General features: G+C 40.4%; 1 protein-coding gene across 4 annotated transcripts in view; it reads left to right on the top strand.

Moving 5' to 3' along the window:
- ehbp1 (EH domain binding protein 1) overlaps positions 1-21226 on the top strand; it is a 167847-nt gene that overhangs the window by 38123 nt on the left and 108498 nt on the right. For all 4 annotated transcript variants that reach the window (XM_085183552.1, XM_085183553.1, XM_085183554.1 and 1 more), the window contains one exon: positions 19705-19886. In XM_085183552.1, the coding sequence (XP_085039678.1) occupies positions 19705-19886 (182 nt within the window). The remainder of the gene's footprint in view (positions 1-19704; positions 19887-21226) is intronic.

Raw genomic sequence — 21226 nt, 5'->3', positions numbered from 1 at the left:
TAGATCAGCGGTCCCCAACCTTTTTTGCGCCACGGACCAGTTTATGCCCAACAATATTTTCACGGACTGGCCTTTAAGGTGTCGCGGATAAATACAACAAAATAAAACTAGTACCGGTACCGAAAAAAAAGAAGATTTATTCATAACACACGTGAAAAGACCAAGGAAAACAGAGTTAACGATAAAAACGATAACAAAATAACGCTGAAAACTGATTAACAACCCTGAAAACCACACATTTCACACCTGAGCCTCAACTCTCGCGGCCCGGTGCCAAACGACTCGCTGACCGGTACCGGTCCGAGGCCCGGGGGTTGGGGACCGCTGATTTAAGTGACCAAAAAATTACATCATTACAATGAAACACTACTGTTTAAATCAAAGAAACATATCAGTATTGCTGCTGTGTCCTCCTGTCTTACTTTAATGTGGTATGACAGGTAAGAGGCGGGCCTTTTGTCTACAAAATACCTATGAAACTGTGACTCTGTGCTATCCGGTTCGATTTAACAATCAGATAACCACTCTCATGACGTGATTCAGTCGAATGAAATACAATTTTTTTTGTTTCCTGTTGCACTCTAGAGTGGAAAGTTTTAACAACCTTGGAAATCTGGCCTAAATTTGACACTTCAGAGATATTGCAGTGTTCATATTGTATATATGTCACAGTTCAAAACAGCATTTTCAAACTCTACAAGGTTTTCATGAAGCAGAAGTATAAAGATACTGATTTGAAGCGTGCCTATCTAATACAAATTTTGATTATTATCATATTTTCATTTGCAGTAATTTAATTAATGTATGTATGAGAAGGTCTTGTTTGTTTTTCATGTTTTTGTGTCAGTCAAAAGAAGCTTTATTACAAGGTAATTTACTATAATGGCAGCTGACTTAATTCAGAAAGGATTCAACAAATTCAGAACTGGAAGCGATACTGAAATGCATCTTTTTGTGTGTCTGTAACACTTCTATTCAGATTGTAGCTCTCACATATACTCAGACACACAGAGGCACCTTCTGATTTGTACAGCTTTTGGCACACAGCTGCTTGGCACACACCGTATTTGCTGTCTTTGTGTGTGCGTGTGCGTGCGCGCGTCTGTTTTTGCTTACATGCATACATGCACGTGTTTGTTAATTAAACTGATTAAACTGTTGCCCCTGACAATGTGGGGCTTTGCTTCTGTGCTTGCATCATCTTTTTCAGTTTCCTGTCTGTGTGGGTGTAGTTTTGCTTTTAGTCCCGTTTTCTTTTGTCTGCTTTGATTTTTTTCTCTCTCTCTCTCTTTTTTTAAAATCCTTGCTTGGCTTATTCTTTCGTCTTTTGTCCTTCACATGCTGTGTGTGTGTGTGTGTGTGTGTGTGTGTGTGTGTGTGTGTGTGTGTGTGTGTGTGTGTGTGAGACATATGTTTACGGTGTGTGTCTTGTGCATACAGTTTGTGTATGTTGTTTACACTTGCATGTGTGCATTTGTATTTGTGTGCCTTGTCCCACTGGTCCAGGTTGTGACCTCAGCTTTCATCTCCTTGGTTTGAGGCGCCTGCGGCCTGCTGTGATCCGCACCCGGCCAACAACGCGGCAGATGTCACCAGACACTGACAGTCACATGCACAACATCTCAAACACACACAGTTTGTGTCTTTCATACAGTATTTACACATATGTGCACACAGGCTCTCGGCATGGATCCACATACACCATGTAATGTCCCTCTCAGACACATATAAATACATTTATATTACACACACGCAGAAACCAGCTCAAACAGGCTTTGTTTTTGCCTCATACAGTGTGATGTTTGACCCCATAACACAAGTATCACCTGCAAAACATCCTGTCCCCTACCTGTGTCGCCTTCGTTGTAGAGCTCGGAGTTAGACCAAACTCAAAATGTTATTAAAACGTGTGTCTGTCTTTATTCATAACATGCTTCCAATATTGTGTTAAAACTGTAATGATGAAATCTGCTGCTGTAACAGCTGTATTGGGAGACAGCCTACCTCTCTGCTTTTAAGATTGGGCGTAAAACTTTTCTTTCTGATAAACTTTGATCAGGTGACCCTGAACCCTTGTTCAGTCACGTTATACTGCAATGGGCCTAGGCTGCTGGGGGGTTCTTCCCATGATACACTGCTTCTTCTCCACTCAACTCTTTTCACCCAGTTATACAAAAGAGCATGTGTCATCCCTTGAATTAGGGAAGATGATATCACAAGTAGTGAAAGTGTATATAACACTTTGCATTTAATCATTAGTTATGATTCATCTGAGTCTGTGCCACAGTGTGTGTCTTTTATCCAATATTCCTCCCTCACCCCAGGTGCAGCAGATGGCTATCCCTTAATTTTAAAATCACAATTTCAATCAGAAAACCTCCAAATGCACTAAAATTCCATCCGTGTAAATGTATAATTCAAAGTGGACTGGAGTGCTTCTTACCTACTAGCTAATGTGGTCTTAAATTACGATCATGGCTGCTGTCCCTTGCCGACGCTCAATGTGTACAGACTCGTGCCAGTCTTTAACACAAAAGAAATGCAAAAGTAAAGTGATTATACATGAAATCAGTATTTTAAACGGTGATGTCGTCTTGAGTGCTTTATATTATAAGATAAAGACCCTAAAATATTAGCCTGTGTTTTTAAATAATTATTTCTGAGCGCTACTGTCTCAACAAAGTCTCTCGGTCGTACATTATTGGCCGCCACACCCTCTCTTATCAGTCATCTCTGAGGTTGTCCTCTATCACTTCATTGCCTCACATGCTGTCACCTGCCCTTCTCCTCAGTCGGCGCTAATCCGACTTTACCTTCTTGTCTTTGTCCTCATCTCGCCTTGTTTTTGGTGTCATGTGTTACATGGCGATGATGGGTGGTCAGGCAGTTGTGGTGGGGCGTGAGGTGCAATTGGAAAACGGCTGCGGAACAGTTATTATCTCTTGGTTATTTATTTTTCCCCTGTGCGACTTAAGATGGCTGCTTGTGATGGAGACAGGCCCGTGTGGCTCGCAAAACACTGTCTTCTGTAAACGCCCATGTTTATCCACAAGCTTGACCCAGTGGGCCCGAGTGGGTGGGTTTCTCAGGAGATGCAAGTGATGGTTATGGTGAGATAGACCGTTTGTGCATATACAAAGGCTTTTGTGGTAAACTCCAGCTAAACTACTGTGCAGGGAGACTGGTTTGACATTATCTTTTTCAAAATCTGCTCACAGTGAGTACATGCGAGTGTATGTTTGTATATGACAGTATTAGGAAGTGAACACACACATGCACACACATACACACAGAGTTAAACTAAGGTGACTGTTCTGCTAAGTGGCAATGAATAGGCTTTAGTGATGTGCTCTGATGCCCCTGCTAAGCCATTCACTGACAGTTAGACTGATCCCTAAACATGCTCTGTTTGCCATATAAATCTGTTTTTGGAAAACTGTACCCACAGTCTGGGATGAGGAATTTGAGGTTGCTGATGCTAAAAAGGCATACATTTTAGAAAGTGTTAGGAGTTGAAGTGAAGGACACTTTATCATGAACCCCTTTCACCTTCAAGAGGCCAAATGAGGCCATTTGTAACTGAGTGTTTCTAGCTATATTTTATATGTTAATATGTTTATTTGCCATTGGGGGTTTAGAAATTATAGACTTTGCTTTTATTGTAATTTGATTTTAATGATTCCATAAACTGGACATCTCATTTTGACAGTTATAAACAGGGGCTGCAGATCTCTCTCTGGGATGGAAAGGTGTAAATAAGTCAGGTAAAAGACAGCTGTGTGAAGCGTTGCATTTCTGTACTTTGCATGAAAAATGAACAGATGTATGTAGGCTATAGTCTAGGTCAGTCACTGCACTGGCAATACACATACCTACATCCTGGATATGCACGATGCTAACAGCATTAATGTTTCAGCTGCGTTTTATAATATGCTTTAGTTATTGAACATTAATGGCTTTAAATAGCTCTGAATAAAGTACATGATTTATGTATGATTGATATTTAATCATGTATAATAGATTGAGCTGAATGTTCACTTGTTTTCTACGTGTTTTCTTACTTTGAGACTAATTCATCTGATTTCTTTTTTCCCTTTTTACATTTAAAAAAGTTTGTTCAGACTTGGTTATACACAGAAGTACTGAAGGTACAGAGATTTGATAACCACTCTGACTATGATGAGTTTGTTGCGATTTGTCTGTCAATGTATACTTGAGGGACTAGTTCATTTTAAAATTGGGGTCAAAATAATGCAAGCATACGCAATCGACTCAAACATATCATATAAACATACATTACATCTAATTCCTTCCCCGATTTTTTTTCTTTTAATTTCTTTTTATCTTTAATTTTTTTTTTAAACAAGTTATGGTCATTAAGCATCCTTAAAGTATATAATTAGCTCAGTGTAACTGTTGAACGGTAACAGTGAGGCAGACAGAGGCCAGAGAACTGTTCTGACTGAACATCATTTACTTTCAGTTTTTCTTCTGATAAATATCTAGAAAAAGATCTAAATTGTTCAACCTCTGACTGGCAGTTTATGCTCATTATTAGTGTTTGGTGAGCATAGCTGTTGTTTGTGTACAGCGACATGAACAAAATGTGATATCTCAGCTTTTGGCGCGTGCTGCACTTTGGTGGCATTTCAGTGTGTTGTACATCTGTTGTTGTAACCTGGTGAGGCTACTGTACAAGTGGGTTGGTCTTTAGTGGCATTTCAGTCATATGTAAATCTTTCCCACCTCTAATGTAATGATATTTATTTTTATGTAAGCATGATAGGTTACAAGGCTGTGATGATGTCACAGTTCACTGAAGCAATGACCAAAGTGTCAACCTCAACTGCAACTTCAAGCAGCAGTTTCTGATTATCCTTGTGGAAATTTAGCTTAATGTTCTGTGATGCTCAGAACTGCTACTTTGTTCCAGATATTAATTTGGAATTAATGCAGTTTAATCATTTTTAAACATAATATGCTCCAGTTATTGAACAATGTGATTATTGGTTCTAAATAAAGCACACAATTTATGTATGGATAATGTTTGACCTTGTATAATTGACGTGAATGTTCACTTTTTTGTGTGTTTTCTTACTTTGAGATAAAGGAATCAATTCATTTGATTAATCTGCAGTTTAGTAACTTTTAAACGTAACATGCTTCAGTTATTGAAAAACGTGAACTGTTGGCTTCTATCACATTTACAGTGTTAGCTGTCAATTCTTTTGAGGTTGTGAAAGAATTAGATTAACACAAATGGTGTAGCCGCATTATGAATGTTTGAAAAATGAGATGGATCCATTTGTATCAGTATATCTTTACATGTAAATGCACAGAAACAGAATTTGTGAACCCCGTTGTTCTTTCATGCAAAAGGAATTTCCGAGTGCTCATCCACGAACGCTCGCGCACACGCACACCAGCTCCTTATCCAATCCCTCCACTAATTCCCCCTTGGTAGAAGGTGTTCATTGTTTCTCTTTCATTCTAATCTCCCTCTCTCCCTTTTAAAAAAAATCCATATTAGATTCTCTTTGAGTTGGCCACAATCAGAGCCACTGAAGCAGAGCATCACCCTGCTAGTGTTCTTTGTCTCCCCAGATTTGTCACTTAGCATGGAGAGTACACCTTTGTCATGGAGCAGGGTGGGAGAGAGCAGACTCTCACGTTGGGCAATTGTTTCTTGTCACAGGCCATCTTAACCTCCTCCCTCCCCCTTAAGCAAATCAGCTTTGCTCTGGATTAGGGCCCTATCATAGCGCCGTCAGATCTCAGCAGCCTGCCAACAAACAGCTAAAACAAATGGATTCTGAAAGTGAGAATTGCATGAAAATAATTTCCCCCCCAAAAATTCCGATCTTGTGATTACCTGGAAATCTGCCTGTTAAGTCTCTGGCATATAGAGGTCCCAGTCTGATTAATCTAGAAAACCCTTGAACTTCTTGGTGTCCTCTTTTGTATTATCTGCTGAGAAAGTTACGAAACATGGTGGGAATCATCCAATAGTCATCATAATCTTTTTGGAACGTGTTTATATTGCAGTTTCATGGTAAGTCGTCATTGTTTTAAGTACATTTCATGTTAAGAGGCTTTGTACTACCTTGAAATAGATACTTTAATAAGAATTTAGACAGTGTAGATAGTCAGAGGCAGTTTTTCCCAGAGGTCTGGGTGTTGTTTTTGGCGTGGGAAGAGCATGCACAGCAGGCTTTCTTAAGCAAACTACCAAAAAACCAGTGTGTCTCTTCTGCAAACACTCTAATTGTAAAAGGCTTTGTGTAAAATGAATAACAAACCAATATAATCAGCATCATTTACAACATTTACAGTGAACATCTCCAATTTCAGCTGGAGAATGTAGTCCTCCTTCTGCAGCCTTGTTGACCTCGAACCTGCTTTCCAGCTGCACCTGGTGCATTGTAGTTAGTGCAACTCCAGCTCACAGCACATCTCCATCATCACCAGAAGGAAAACTACAATCACCTGCTGCAGTCCAGTTTGGTAGAGTATGACAAACTCACTGGAAAGGGAGCTAACGGATATCATCGACCACCACAGTAACTACCAGAACAGGAAGTTAGAGAAAGAGCAAGAGTGAGGGAAAGCAAATAGGAGAGCAATTTAGTTTAATTATTTATTTTGACTGATAATAATAGTATACACATGTACTTTTATACTGTCAAAAAAAAGGTTAAAGCCAATTTTCATCTCTTATATTGTGATATATATATATATATATACTAGGGGTGCAACAATACACAAAATTCACGGTTCGGTTCGGTTCGATACTTTGGTGTCACGGTTCGATATTTTTTCGATACAAAAAATGTTCATGCTTTTTTAATTTGTCATTTATTAAAATTATAAATATATATTTTAACTCAAAAGTACAGTTTTTAAATTTAATGTTGCTGAAACAACAAAATAATTAAAAAATAATCTATATGATCGAGAAATCACTCATCTTTGGAAAAGAGAGGTTATTACAGAGAAATGGCTCTTTCCAAAATAAAAGCTATACTGTACGCTTCTTCTGGGCTATATTCTCAGCAGCATATTAAACATATCAGGTCCCCATAAGGAGAATCATGTGCTAACGGCTGTCTAAATGACTCGGCTAAAGTTTGTAGCATGCGTGCTTGTTGTTTTTGTCTGCTTCCATTTGTCTTTGCACTAGGATGATGTCGGAGTAAGTGTGCAGTCATATTCGTTGTGTTCCCACTAGTGCTGTCAGCGTTAATCTCGTTAAAATGACATTAACGCCACAACACTGCAAATCTCCGTTAACGAGCTACAGCGGATTGCCCCGTGCAATGAGCTAACTGCGCTAACGCAGTAGTTCCCACCATGTAATTGAGCATTGCGTGGCACATCCAACATACTGTTTTACTTTTGTCCATGACACGCTTACCTTCAGGGTCATACGTCACATGAAGACCAAAATAGTTCCAAACGCCAGATCTGAATGAGGGTGGGGGAGGTTCAATTTGCCATGTTGCAACGAGCTTAGCTTCTGTCTCGCTAGCTTGCCCTGCGCTCAGTGAATCTGCGTTCGACTACTCCGCCTAGGCTGCACTGTCGAGCGCAGATCCACTGAGCGCTCAACACAGACAGCATCGTCAGAAGGAAAGTTGATAAAATAAATTACAAATTTTGTATTGTTCGATACATATGTGTACCGAACCGAAAGCACTGTATCGAACGGTTCAATATCGATACGATATATATACGAATATATATATATATATATATATATATATATATATATATATATATATATATATATATATATATAGCATTGATGATTTTCTTTCAATACATTTTTTTCCACACAGTTGCTATATAATTAATGTGGGCCACATAACTCTTGTCATTGTAATGTGAGCTGTTTGGCCATTTCCACTCTCCTGCACTACTCTATGACACCTTCCTGATGCAAATTCTCAGCAGCACAGATTCACTACATTCCTACGTGAGCTGTTCCAATCAAGTTCACATTTTGGGCAAGCTCCCTTTCTTTGGTAAAACCTCACAAGAGATCGTTTCCACCTGTTACACATGCACACAGTACTACTTGGACATGGATGGATGCTCTGTGTTTAGGGTTGCCAACTCCCTGAGAAATAAATAAGGGACACCTCGTGGCCAGGGCCGGGCGACCCAGTTGTCTTCACCCTTCCCAGTGTGGTGAATTTTTTAGCTCTTTTTTTGTGTGTGAAATTATTTTTTTTAACCATTTGACTTGAATTTGATTTAAGTAGATGCGTATTCTTTGTGATATCAACACATGGGAAACAAAAATCATTTAGCCATTTATTTTTAGCTCAAAATGACAACATTAACACAATAAAACAGGTCTCTTTCTTAAACAGAAGCCTGTCATGCTTAACTTTTGATAATAAAAGTAAATCTTTCTTTAAAAGAACTCTGTCCTGCTTAACTTAAAATTATATAAATTAATAGAAAACAATAGAAAGAAAAATATTCTTGTAACAGTGCACATTTAGTGCATTTAGTGCAATTGGCTTCAGCAGAGGCATTATTTCAGCTTTTGCTCCCGTTTGTAAACCCACTTGTTCCCATGATTACGCGTCATAACTCATCATCATTATTCATCTATGTATTACTTTTATGTATTACTCATCTATTTGTTGTAATCATCTATCCTTGCAGTTGTTTATTACACAAAATAAATTATATTATCACACTTCTGGCCACATAGCGCTGATATTCACTGCACATGCCCATTTTAACCTAAACCAGAGGGTTTAAAAACAAACAAACCAGTGTTTACCATATCTGGTTCTGCCGTGGCCTGGTAGACAAAAATTGGTTAAGGGTTCCCCGAGCTTTCACGCCCCTCATGTTCTTCATGTGCCCACCATTAGAAGCACGCCTATGGAAAAAGTGCGCCGGCACACAGTGCAGTGCGCTTTATAGGTGTTATCGTGCACTTTTCCAGCCAGGTGTTTTCCTTTTCCCATTCTTCCCTGCACTTTTGCAGCCTTTTTTTCTTTCTCTGAGAGGAACAAACATTGCTGGTCTAATGCCTGGCTCACACTGTGCGATTTTTGGCCCATTTTGAGCCGATTTTTGAGTCGTGCGACCAATTTGGTGATCGGCCCGATTTTGGCCTTCATCGTGCATCGTGTAGTATACGTGGGGTAACGAGAAGCGATTAACACCTCACGACCAGCTCCCGATCATCAATCGCTCGTGAGGGTGTCACCGCAGCCGCTCACACTGCTCACGCGCAAACACGTAAACGTCGGTGAAAAAGACGGAGCAGCACGGCTGTGCAGCGTGTGATCTGGACTCAAGCGATGGAGGCACAACTTGTAGAACTTTGGAAAGCTCATCCGAGCCTTTTCGATGTGGCATCACCAAATTATCACGACCACAACAACCGTGAAAATAGTTGGATTTACATTGCTGCTCAATCACAGCTGCCTAATCATGTTTGTCATTAGTAATTTAGCAAAGTTGATGGTGGTGTGTGTCTGTGTGAGTGAAAGACAGAGAGGGAGAGCGAGCGACAGATTTTCTGTTATAACCTTCATTTTATGGAGGCACAGTGTGACTCAGGTCGCATCAGAGCATCGGGCGGTATAGTGTGAGACCCTGCATCGTGACCTACGAACTTATAACCCATGCGAGCCAATCGTGCAGTTTGAAAATCGCAGTGTTTGCCCAGCTTCAGGTGTACTGTCGTCTGAGACTTGCACCGCAGTGTCGGCGTTTGTTTCCCTGTTGGCCATGCTTTTTGTTGTGGTCATCTGTTGTCTTCCGGTATTTTCTCCGCAAGCGACCTTTCCTCAACCAATGAGATGAGCGGTAATCTGAATTGTCATACTCGAATTGTCATAAGTGTGCTGTCAGCTCATTGGTCACAAAGCAGGGGCGGGGCTGGGAATTATGTTTTCAAACAAAGCGTTAATTACATTAAAACTTATAGACTACTTTTGATTCTCACTGTATTACGGGACAAAGTGCGTCCCTTATTAGCTCAATACGGGACGTGTACTTTTGTTTCTAAATACGGGACGATTCCGTTTTTTAAGGGACGGTTGGCAACCCTATCTGTGTTCCTCACCCCCCCCCCCCCCCCTTTTTTTTTGATGCACTTGTATTTCTCATATATGTTCATAGAAACGCACACTAACTCAGACTTGATTGAGCACACACCATCATGGATGTCTGCCACCATGGTGATTCTGCCCTCCTCATATCTCAGCTGCTGCTTCATGCAGAGGGAGTAATCGATCTAAGATACAGTAGCTCAGGGAGTGTGTGTGTGTGGGGATGGTGATGTTATTGGCCATTTTAGGTCTCTGTGATGGCCAGAGATGGTAAAATGGCTGGAAAAGTGATGAGCAGGCACTTCATAGACCAGGAATGAACTCTAGCTAATCCCGTCGACCTATCTGTCTCTCTTCCTCCCTGCCTCCTCATCACTCTTTACTTTCCTGTTATACCCTCTCCCTCATTTTCTCCATCTTCTTCCCTTTTTTTGACTTTTCTTTTTCGTTAGTTTCCTTGCAATCAGTTTCTCTCTGTCTTCCTCTCTACCCTTCTCTCTTTCCATTTCTTGACCACCCCCGTCTTTTCCAACCCCCCTGTGTCTCTTTCTCTCTGCAGCAGAAGTGCAGAGCCAGGGCTTTTTCCTGCTGGTAATTTATTTTCCCATTAGCCCCCTGTCTGAAGTGCATGCTCTAGGTCTGAGTGTGTGTGGGGGGCACTGAGGGCCACCCCAAAGAAAGACCCAAAGAGTCAAAAAGAGGAGGGCACCCTGGACACACTGATAACGTGGGAGAGAGAGAGAGAGACTGGGTTGGAGGGACGGAAATGAAGCGAGAAAGAGATGTGAGATATTAGTTTGGTGTCCATCTAAGCAGTTTTGCTCGTTATGAATTGTAATGCAGACTAATCAGAAAAGTTCAGTGACAGTGACTTATTTCAGTGGTGCTAATAATTAACTAGTTGATCCAGACATTTAAATTGATTGAATGAGAACAGTTTACTGTCTTGAACTAATTCAGATTTCCTGCCTTCTTTTCTTTTCTTTTACCTTTCACCATCAGTCAAAAAGATTTTAACCTTAAGATTTTCCAAACTAAAGCTTTTTTTTTTTTCAGACTGTGTTTACCAAACAAACTGTTCCAAGTTAAACCAACAGAACGTTATATGGGCAGTGTTCACACAGATTCATTCTGGTTCTCATCTGAAGCGATTTTTACAGTGACAGTTTAATTCAGTGTCCTACAAAAATCCCTTTTAAAAGCCTGTTTTTAATATATAATATATTCATCTAAATGTGTCCATGCCAGTTGATGTTCTCCTTGTTGACTGCCATAGGGCTGTTGAACACTGCGATATATAACTGGCTTCCAGTTTCATAAATTTCATCACTCTGATAGTGCAAAAGGGCAAATTAAAAAAAACAAATAAAACTACAGTTCTCAAATGACTTGAATAATGTGTTTGCCTACAACTGGTTGGGGATTTTTGACATGATCATGGCAAAAACGGTAACTTTAGGTTCAGCTGTGATGCTAAAGCCACATGTAGCTTGTTTATAGACAAATGTTAGCATTTTACTTTTTGTGACTGTGTTAATTTGAAGATTAAGCAAAACGAGTCAGCATCATAAGCTATAATTTTCCACATAGCTTCATTTCTGCAATAACCTCAAAGCTGATGGAAACATGATTGCTTTTTCTTTCAAGGACACTTTTGGGTTGACCTACAGAAATTTGCCATACTTGCTACACTACATTGCTCAATGCACATTTTTTCTCTGCAATCAGAGCTCAAAATGCACTCCCACTCAAATCAAGTCTGACCTTGGTGGGAAGGTCATGGGAGTATGGATGCCATAGACGCCTGATGATATTTTTTCCTCCTCCTTTTTGAGTTCCCTAAACCTGCTGACTTGGGTTCTGGCTGTGTGGGGTAGAGATGAAAGCCATTATATCTGGAGATTTCATTAACTCCATTTGGCCTCTAGAATACACCAGTTTTCCATTTAATGTGTCTCTCTGTTTGGCTCTGTGTTACAAGCTAGCCAGAGGTTACTCCCCAGTAAAACGCTCCACTCTCCCAGTTGGGATTAGGCCTTTTAAGGACTGGTTTGTGTGTGGCGCTCCCCCTTTCATCTGCTGCCATCAGAGGCACCCCTACATTAAAGGGATTCCTCTCTCTCTCTCTCACTCTACACCCATCGGTGTTTCCTCTCTCATTTAAACACACTGTTATGTTTCTTTCAGACTGATTATCAATATGTGTGATAACTGGAGTCTCTTCACAATTTAATATAGATTACTGGGTGCACACTTGCTGAATAAAGAGATTTTTTTTTAATCTCATGAAATAAATTAAATGATAAAGTTTTAGAATGTGGTGTCATTAAACTCAATAGCAACTATTTGTGTGAAGGTTTGCTTTGGGGGTGGGGGGTGTCAGCTGGAAGTAAAGTGTTTTTATCAAGTAACTGGCCTCTCTGTTGTTAGGTGACAACAGTAAAAGAGTTATTTATACAACAGTTTCATCTGGGATAACTTGCGCTCTTTGGCCCTAATTTCCAGCCTCTTAACATTCAGTTAGACCCTTTGTTTTTCCTGATGTCATATACATTTTTTATAGAGACAGTAAAGTTTCAGAGCACGAGGTCAGTGTATTTACAGGTGATTGCTGCAAAAACTCTGCTGTAAATATTTTTCTATTCTTCGCTCTGTATGATGTGATCTGCTGTTCAAATTTTGTTTATGAGGGGCAGCAAATCAGAAGAACGTTGTCCTAATGAGGATGACCTTAAATGAAGACAGACAGAGGTACTCAAGAGTTCCTTGAAATGAGCATAACCAGTCTACTTTAAAGGAAGATTACTTTTAATCAGAGTGATTTTGCTCCTTAGTTTATATTGCTGTCCTTCATGTTTTCTGATGAAATAATGAAAATACAGGTTCATCGTAGCAGCTGTGGAATCCAATGAGATCATTTGAAACAAGTGACAGCTACTACACCCCAAACCCCTTGTAATACCAAATACAAAAATGACAAATGAAGAGGTGACAAATTTAGATATTTCTTCATCAAGCTTTAAACTGAGTGTAGTGTAGTGGTTGGAAAATAGTGTTTTATCCTACCGTCAGCATCAAGCGTGGTTCTCGTTTCATGAGTGATTGTTTCTGCACTATATTAAATTTCTTTGTCGTATACAGAAAAGGGACAGTGTGACTGGCGCTCACTGACATTCAACACCATATTCTTCCAGCACTAGAGCACAAACTGCGGTGTAATATACAATCGTTTAAAACAACCTTAATCCCACTCTTGTTGTAACTAATCACCCTCTTTACTCACTTTCTTCCCATACTTTTACTCAATTGTTTGCAGTTTTGTTTTTGGGGTGTTTTTTTGTAGTTCATGCCACCCGAGACGGGGTGGTGGTTAGTGAAAGATCATCTAATTTTGGGGCCACAGTGGGAAATTCCTCTGGTCCTGTTTCCAAAGTGTATATACATATGACAATACACATGAAAGCCATTTTCACAGTTCATTCCATTATTAGGACCATTGTTATTGTAATTCAACATAACCAAAGTGATAGTATTGCATTCCTTTTATGGCTATTGTTGCCTTTAAAATACACACACATACACACTGCTTGGGGGGAAAAAAATAAATCCTCTCATATAATAGTAGCAGATGAATAAATTGGTCTTAATCTGTGTGTGGATGTGTGTGTCTATAACGCCTATAGTGCAGCATTCATAGGTGGTATGTAAAACTGGCAGCCTTATCAGCTATCAGGGGAGGCCAAATTGACACAGAGGAATCACTCCATTGTGTGCGGATTCAAAGAGAGATGTGAGCACATTGGATGTCTCCATTTCCAATAACTGTGACCTTGAGGCAAGAGGAATAGCACTGTACCCCCACGTCCAATCTGCTGACTGCTCGATTCAGACAGAGCCAGTTGATTTTGGGTGCTAATCGGGGATACCTCAGGGTTATTCTAAAGGGTAAATTGAGTTTGGCTTTTATTGTTTCTGAACCGTGTGAATGCAAATTGCAAAGGCCAGTGTACAGTTTTGTGTGGAGTTGAATATTTATAGTCTGTCTTTTTTAAAGTTTTAGGTTCAGTAGTGTTGCATTTAATAACAGAGAAAGAAAAAAGCTATTTAAAGGATGACAATTCTTTTCAAAATGTAATGTGTAAATTTTATCATGTGCTGCCTTCATGAAGTCTGACTTCCGCTGACCTCAGGTTGCCCATTTTACCCCAGTCAGGATTGTTTTGTTTATGTGGTAGCAGGCTTAAGTCAGATAATCATCTGCTTGATGTGAAACCAGCGATTCATCACGTCTCATTATTGTTATAATACTAAAGCCATGTTTTTATCTTCAGTCTATCTCAACAGCATACTAAACATCACCACAAACTCTTCAGTTATAGGCAGATTGGTTGAAAAGGGCATACTCCAGAACTGTGTATACATAAAGTAAAGACGATTGTCATATACATATATATATAAGTGTGTGTTACCTGTCTGTACATGTGTCTGTTGTTTTTGGCCACTTCATGAACAAAACTATATTTATTTTAAGCTACAGTACTTTGAAAATAACAAAGTTTAAATATCCTGGAAAAAAACATGTTTCCATTCATGAAACTAATGAAAATAATATGTGAATATACAGTAAATTTCTGTTTATAAATTATAATCTCTGTGAGTTTGACCGAGTAACCAACCTGAGGAAGCTTTGAGTTTCACAACTCTTAAATTTGTCCCTGACAAATGCCAGCAATAAAGGAAAATGTAACCAACACTAAATGTAATCAAAATGAACTTGTTAAACCATCAAAATGAAGTGTAAACAGGTAAAGACTCTCGAAACTAAACTGAAACTAAATTGAATTCAGATGAAAAATTTAAAACTTTTTTTTTTTTAAATCAAAGCTGCAATATCAGCCACCAGTGGAGTACAAATAGTACAATGTATACTTTATTGTATTAGTGTATTTTAAGAATAAATAAATAAGATTTAAATTGATGGTGAATGTATGGCTCAACGTAACGTTTGTTTAAATCAAAGTCAGTTGACCTGTGTTAAAAAGCCATTAGCTGATCGAGTCTGTTGGACATCTTTTTGGCCACGTTCATACTGCACGCGAAAGCGCATCAAATCTGATTTTTTTGAGCCTATGCGACCCATATCCGATCATGGTATGACAGTGTGAACGGCACAGATATTTTCAAATCTGATCTGGGTCACTTTCGTATGTGGTGCTGAAAACGGTCATGTCGCATTAAATCTGTCTTTTACGTCACTGACACAAGACAGACGGCAATTATCTCCGGAGAAGCGCCCGAAAAGACATCGCAAACACTTCCTGGCCATCCAGTGTAGATGTTAGTGAAACTATTGGGAAGACAACGTGAACGTTTTATTTGTACTGTATAATCTGCAGATTCTGACAGAAATCTGCAACTATCCTTTGAAGCACCGCTCCTCTCTAAAACAGCAATAAGGATAATTATTAGGTTATCTACGCTATGATGTAAATAATAACTTAAAGCAAAAATTGGGAAACAAAGTCCAAAGTCTTTATATTAAGGGCCATCAGTCAAACAATATTGTTTGCTCTGGGTCTAAACAGCGCGTTGTGTGTGACGTCTTGTTTTGCGCATGCGGGCCGCTTTGAGCGTTCACACTAGAGCGCGTTTGCTGTCACATTTTATTTGTAGTGTGAACAAGCAGACAAAAAAATCGGATTTGATCAAAAAATCTGAATTGAGCATTAAGACCTGCAGTGTGAACGTAGCCTTTCTGACGTGGTTTAACACTGCCCAACTGTCTGTTTCAAGCCAGGTCTAAACAAAGAAGGCAGGTTCCTTTTTAGCACTCAGTATAATTAATCCATCCCTCCCTTACAAAAGGGTCCCTACCCCTGCTTTTCTCCGGCCCGTCCCATTGGCATTTTAGGGCAGAGAGATTCAGCAGGACCCCCGGGCACCCTCCTGCCCTGACCCCTGCCCCCCCACCAGGGGAGCATCTGTGGATCGATCCAGGGCCAGCTGGCACCAGGGGGAGAGAGGCAGGACTGGTAGTCTAAGACAAGGTCTACTCCAACACAGATACACTCTTCTTGAATGGAATTTATAAAAAAAAATGAGGCGCTGTGGGTAGTTTCAGGTTTGCATGCTCTTATTTATTTATTTATTTATTTATTTATTTATTTTAAGAACAGCCTGAATTTTTGAGTTAAATTGATTCCAAGTAGAAGCTTAACCTTGATCTCTGTTGATGCACTGTAGTTGTAAAAAGATGCAACTAGGGGGCAGCATGCAGCCATCACCCCTCCCTCCTTTACATCCTCTGCCTGTGCCCGTCTTCTTCTCCTACTCCTGTTGTGCTTCCTCTGCACACACACGTTTAGTCCTCCTCTTGGCTCAGGAAAAGAGCATATTGATAGTTCTATCCTCTCTGTAATAAATTAAACTTCTACATTGTCCTCCCTTTTCATTTTACACATTGTCACAACCTCCTAGTCCCTCTAATCCCAGTTACCCCCTCCACTTCCCCGCTCACCATCACCTTTTCTCACACACACATTGATTGACAAGTAGCATCTGGGGAAATGGAGCACATTCCCATTGTTTGCTGCCACTACTCAAATCTGTTGAAATGGTTATTCCATTCTTCCGTCAGAGTATTTGCATATCCTTAAGTATTTCCTATTTTCCCCACCTCCCCTTTCTCCCCATCCTCCTTTTTGCTAAATCCCCTCTTCTTAAGTGTTTAGTGCATTTGGAAAATTCATTCATAAAGTATCTGCATGCGCTATTAGCTTAGTATAATAGCCAGGGTGTAATCTGCAGAGAGATAAGAGGTGGGAAGAGAGTGCTTTTTTATTTTTTATTTCCTCATCTTCTTCCTGTCCTGATGGGGCTGCTCTGTGGACAATCACTGTGCCGATGATATGTCATTATGTTCCCCAGCCAATGCGACAAGGCTCAAATGTCAAGAGGAAATGTCAAGAGGCCTTGCTTCTGTAGTTTTTATTTATTTATTGGTCTGAGAGAGGCGTGAGGTACTAAAGAGGAGGCAAAGAGGGAGAGAGATGGAAGGATAGGAGGGTTCGTAGCGATGTAGTGTTGGATATCGACAGGAGATGGAGAAATGGAAAGGTGGAGTAGAGGCTAGAGATACAGATTCAGATCAGCTGTTTTCACTCCTGAGCAAGGATGTATACTAACTGGGTTCACACAGTCTTTGGCTCTGCTCTGCTGCCAGCTGCTTTAGCCTCAGCAGTGTCAAACTTAGTTTAACACTGTTTAAGGCCATACTGCGAAATGACAATGGCATTAAGGGCCAGACATTTAAAATGTACTGATAATCTTGAGTTTCATTGAAAATACCACGCTCATATAGCCTTTTTATAGACCGTTTTGCCCACTTATACCCTTATTAATGTATTCTGATTACAGAAAACGACTACCAACTAACAACAATTTTTTTTCACAAACTGGTTCTTGCACATTTCTACAAGTGTTATTGTGTTTAATTGGGCCAAGCATCCACCCATCATCCATCCAGGTGAGAGTCACAGAGGCAGTAGTCTAAGCAGCAATCTGCAGACCTCCCTCTCCTCCAGACTGTCCAGGTTCTGCCCCCAGGGTCAAAACACCTCATCTAAGAAGCATCCAGGTGGCATCTTAGTCAAACGCCTGAACCACCTCAACTGGCTCCTCTTGACTTGGAAGAGTAGCAGCTCTGAATAACTCAGCTCTTCACCATCTGTGTAAGGTTGAGCCCAGACACTCTTTTATACCACTTGTATCCATTACCTTGTTTTTTGGGAGACCACCAGAGCTTATTTGGCCATAGCTGAGGACAGAAATAAGACCAACGCCTAAATCAACAAGTTTGCCTATATGTTTAGCTTTCTCTTCACACAGCAGACCAGTACAGGCCAACCCATCTGCCAGTCTGCTGCTGCAATTCTTTATTCATCCTCTACTCTAAAAACACATTTCCAACCCAGAATGAGTACTTCACTCTTTCCCAGCTGAGATCCCAATTCTCATCCCACACCACTCCAGTGGAGGTTTCCCTTTGATGGAGTCAGCAGAACCGTCTGAAAAAGAACCGTCATCTGAAAAGACAGGCTCTCTCACCTCAGAGTAGTCTGTCTCAAGCATCAACTTATTTGTTTTATTATGTGTTATCAAATTTGTTAGCTTGTAGGTAAAATATAATTTGACATGTGCAAAGTTCATATAAGGTCGTGAAGGCTTGGATTGTTTACTTCAGTGTTTATTGTATCCACTTCTTCAGTATTTCCGGCCACAGTTATTTGCAGTTTGTTGGTTCCCGTATGGTTGGCCTGTAACACTTTTAATCTCTATTTGGAGCTTACATAGTTTCTCTCTATATTACCAAAAGCTTTACCACTCTGTACTGATACAAATTCTGTGTGTGTGAATGTGAGTGTGAGAGTGTGTGTGAATACCCTGCAGTCCTCAGCGATAAGGCTGAGATTGAGTTTTCCCCCACAGAGCCATAGCGTCCAAGGAGTGTGTGTGTATGTGTTTGTGTGTGAAGACATCAGGAAACAGCCAATGTAAAGAGCTTGTATCGCTTTATCTAGCCTATCCGCCAGAGTGTATGTGTATATGTATATGTGCTCTCAGACTGGTGTAGTGTGAAAGGGAGCTTGCTGGTTTGCTTTGTTCGGTATTGTGCGCACGAGAGGATGAATCCTCAGGGCTCGATTCACAGCTGAGACAAGTAGGTATTTTTCTGTGGTATAGTTGGATGCAGCTTTTAGACAGCCGTGCAGTGAAATGGAGACAAAAAGTGAGAGCAGGCGAAACCAGGCATTTTAAAAAGAAAAGAGAACATGTGCTGTACGCTGCCTGCTGCTTTCATTCTCTCTGGCCTGTGAAGGGACGTGTGAGACAGGTTGGTTTTGGTGCTAAGATCTGTGCCTTCTCCCATGCAAATAGGGAAAAAAACATTTAACCAGGAAACACATTACAAAAACAGAATCAGTTAAAAGAGAGGAGGCACAAGAGAACCGAGAGGGGCATGGTATGTCAGTGGTATCAACACAGCAAGGAGGTGAACCAGCCTGATATTCACTGACAGCATGGTGCTTCCATAGCAGGCAAAACCCATCAGTTTTTGTTGGAGGGAGGGCAGACAAAAGGCTGGAACATCCCCAACTGTTTAGTTTCCATATCTAGCAGTCAGTGACAAGGCTTTCCGGCAGTTCTTATTTTTAACACACGGTCCTCTGGTGAGCAGCTTGCATCCACACACACACACACACACGCAGGGCCATGTCACTGATTGTATAACTCTTATCACCTGGTCTGTGGCATATTCCCAAATTCTAATTTGACTGCTAGCCCCTGGCCCAGAGCCCATCTCTGAAAAGAAGTACAGCAAAAATGGCTTCAGCGCGGACCTTTGATAGGAAATATCAGGAGGGATTTTACAGCAGAATTCACAATGAGGAATTCAGGAGGGACCCACTTCTAGCTTCTTCTTGATTTATATAAACCGTACACTGTGATGGGCCATCAGTTTAACCCTCTCCCAGCACTTTATGAAAGTTTCAAAACAATAAAAAAACAATTAAACTCAACCTCTTTTTTTCTTTCTTTCTTAAATTCTGTCTGTCCACAGGAGTCTCCATCAGGGCGGAGGAAGGCCTTGGCCACTAGCAGTATAAACATGAAACAATACGCCAGTCCGATGCCCACACAGACAGATGTCAAGCTGAAGTTTAAGCCCCTGTCCAAGAAGGTGGTGTCAGCCACGCTGCAGTTCTCCCTCTCCTGCATTTTTCTCCGCGAGGGGAAGGCCACGTAAGTTTTCGTCTTCTTATAATATGACCCACATTCTTCGGAAGTGGTTACACGTTGCGATATTCAGCAGTGTTCTAAGTTGTTTGTAACCCTCACTAGTTATAACATTAAGTCTGATGCATGTAGGAATAATACCTATCAAATTGGGCCCAAAACCCATGTTCACGTCTTCCTTGTTCTGTTGCCTTTGCTTGTGTTGAGTTAATCAGTGTGTCGTTTCATTGTATGTTTCAAAAGTAATTTAAGCAAGCACATAGTGAGATCGTCATGTTAAATTTTGTTGCAGGCTGTCTTTAATCACTTTGAATGTCTCACACAAATGACTGATTGGAGCCACAGATGTCCACATGACTCTTTCACATTGGTCACAATTAATTTTGGACAGTCTGGTTTCATTAGGCTCTAATTTAGAGTCTAGTGATGAAGAGACTTTTTTATATCCACTGAAGGGTATGAAAGGATATTTAAAAAAAGTAATAAAGTTGCCAGGTTTGCAGCAAAGAGGACAAGTAAAGCTGTTGATAATCCCTGCTGTGAGTAAGAGAGTAATTTGTGTTACCCTTTGCAGACCAGTAACAGATGCTTGGTATAAAAGTCTAGCTAATACCCTTTTTATGTCACTTCTAACCAGAGGTGACTGAAAATCTAAATTTTCTTTGTTAATCTGTTAGAGGGTGAAATTTTGCTGTTTGTTCCATTTATCAGTTTAAATTATAGGTACACACAGACACACACACAAAGACACTTGTCAATCATTTTAAGATGTTGAACCATCTTTCATTTGAAGACATGCTTTCAGTCAGTGTTTTCTGTTTGTTATTCATTTTAATTTGATGGCAGCAACTTTCATTTAAAGATACCCCTCCCCACACACACAAACACATATACACTGAGCATGAGCAAAGCGGCGAGGCCTTTGTTGTGTCGCGGATGGCGGGTCGATGGCGCGTAACCCTTGTTAACCCTTCGGGGAATGATGTCGACCACACACAAACAAACTCCATCACAGCAGTTCAAATGAGCCCATGGGCCTGGGAAACACCAAACACAAAGAACAGAGAGGAGAATACAGCGATTATGATGGAGCGGTGGTATCGAGGGACTGTGGGGAGGGGGGCGCACAGAGGACTACATAAAATACAAGAAATGATGTAGAAATGCATCAGTGGGGCAGAGGCTGGAGTCAAAACCAAGCTTTAAAGAAGCTTTAAAATGTGAGGGAGGGGTGTTAAAGTTTTAGCTGTAAAAATGGTCGTTTGGAGTGAAGAAATGATTGAAAGAGACGGATTCTAAATGTATGTGGGGTGTTTAGGTTAAATTGTGCTATCTGTCTTGAAGTT

Source organism: Neolamprologus multifasciatus, chromosome 13 (assembly GCF_963576455.1).
Source record: "Neolamprologus multifasciatus chromosome 13, fNeoMul1.2, whole genome shotgun sequence".
NCBI classification, from domain to species: Eukaryota; Metazoa; Chordata; class Actinopteri; order Cichliformes; family Cichlidae; genus Neolamprologus; species Neolamprologus multifasciatus.
The sequence above is the reverse complement of the archived record's forward strand: the minus strand, read 5'-3'. Positions and strand labels throughout refer to the sequence as shown.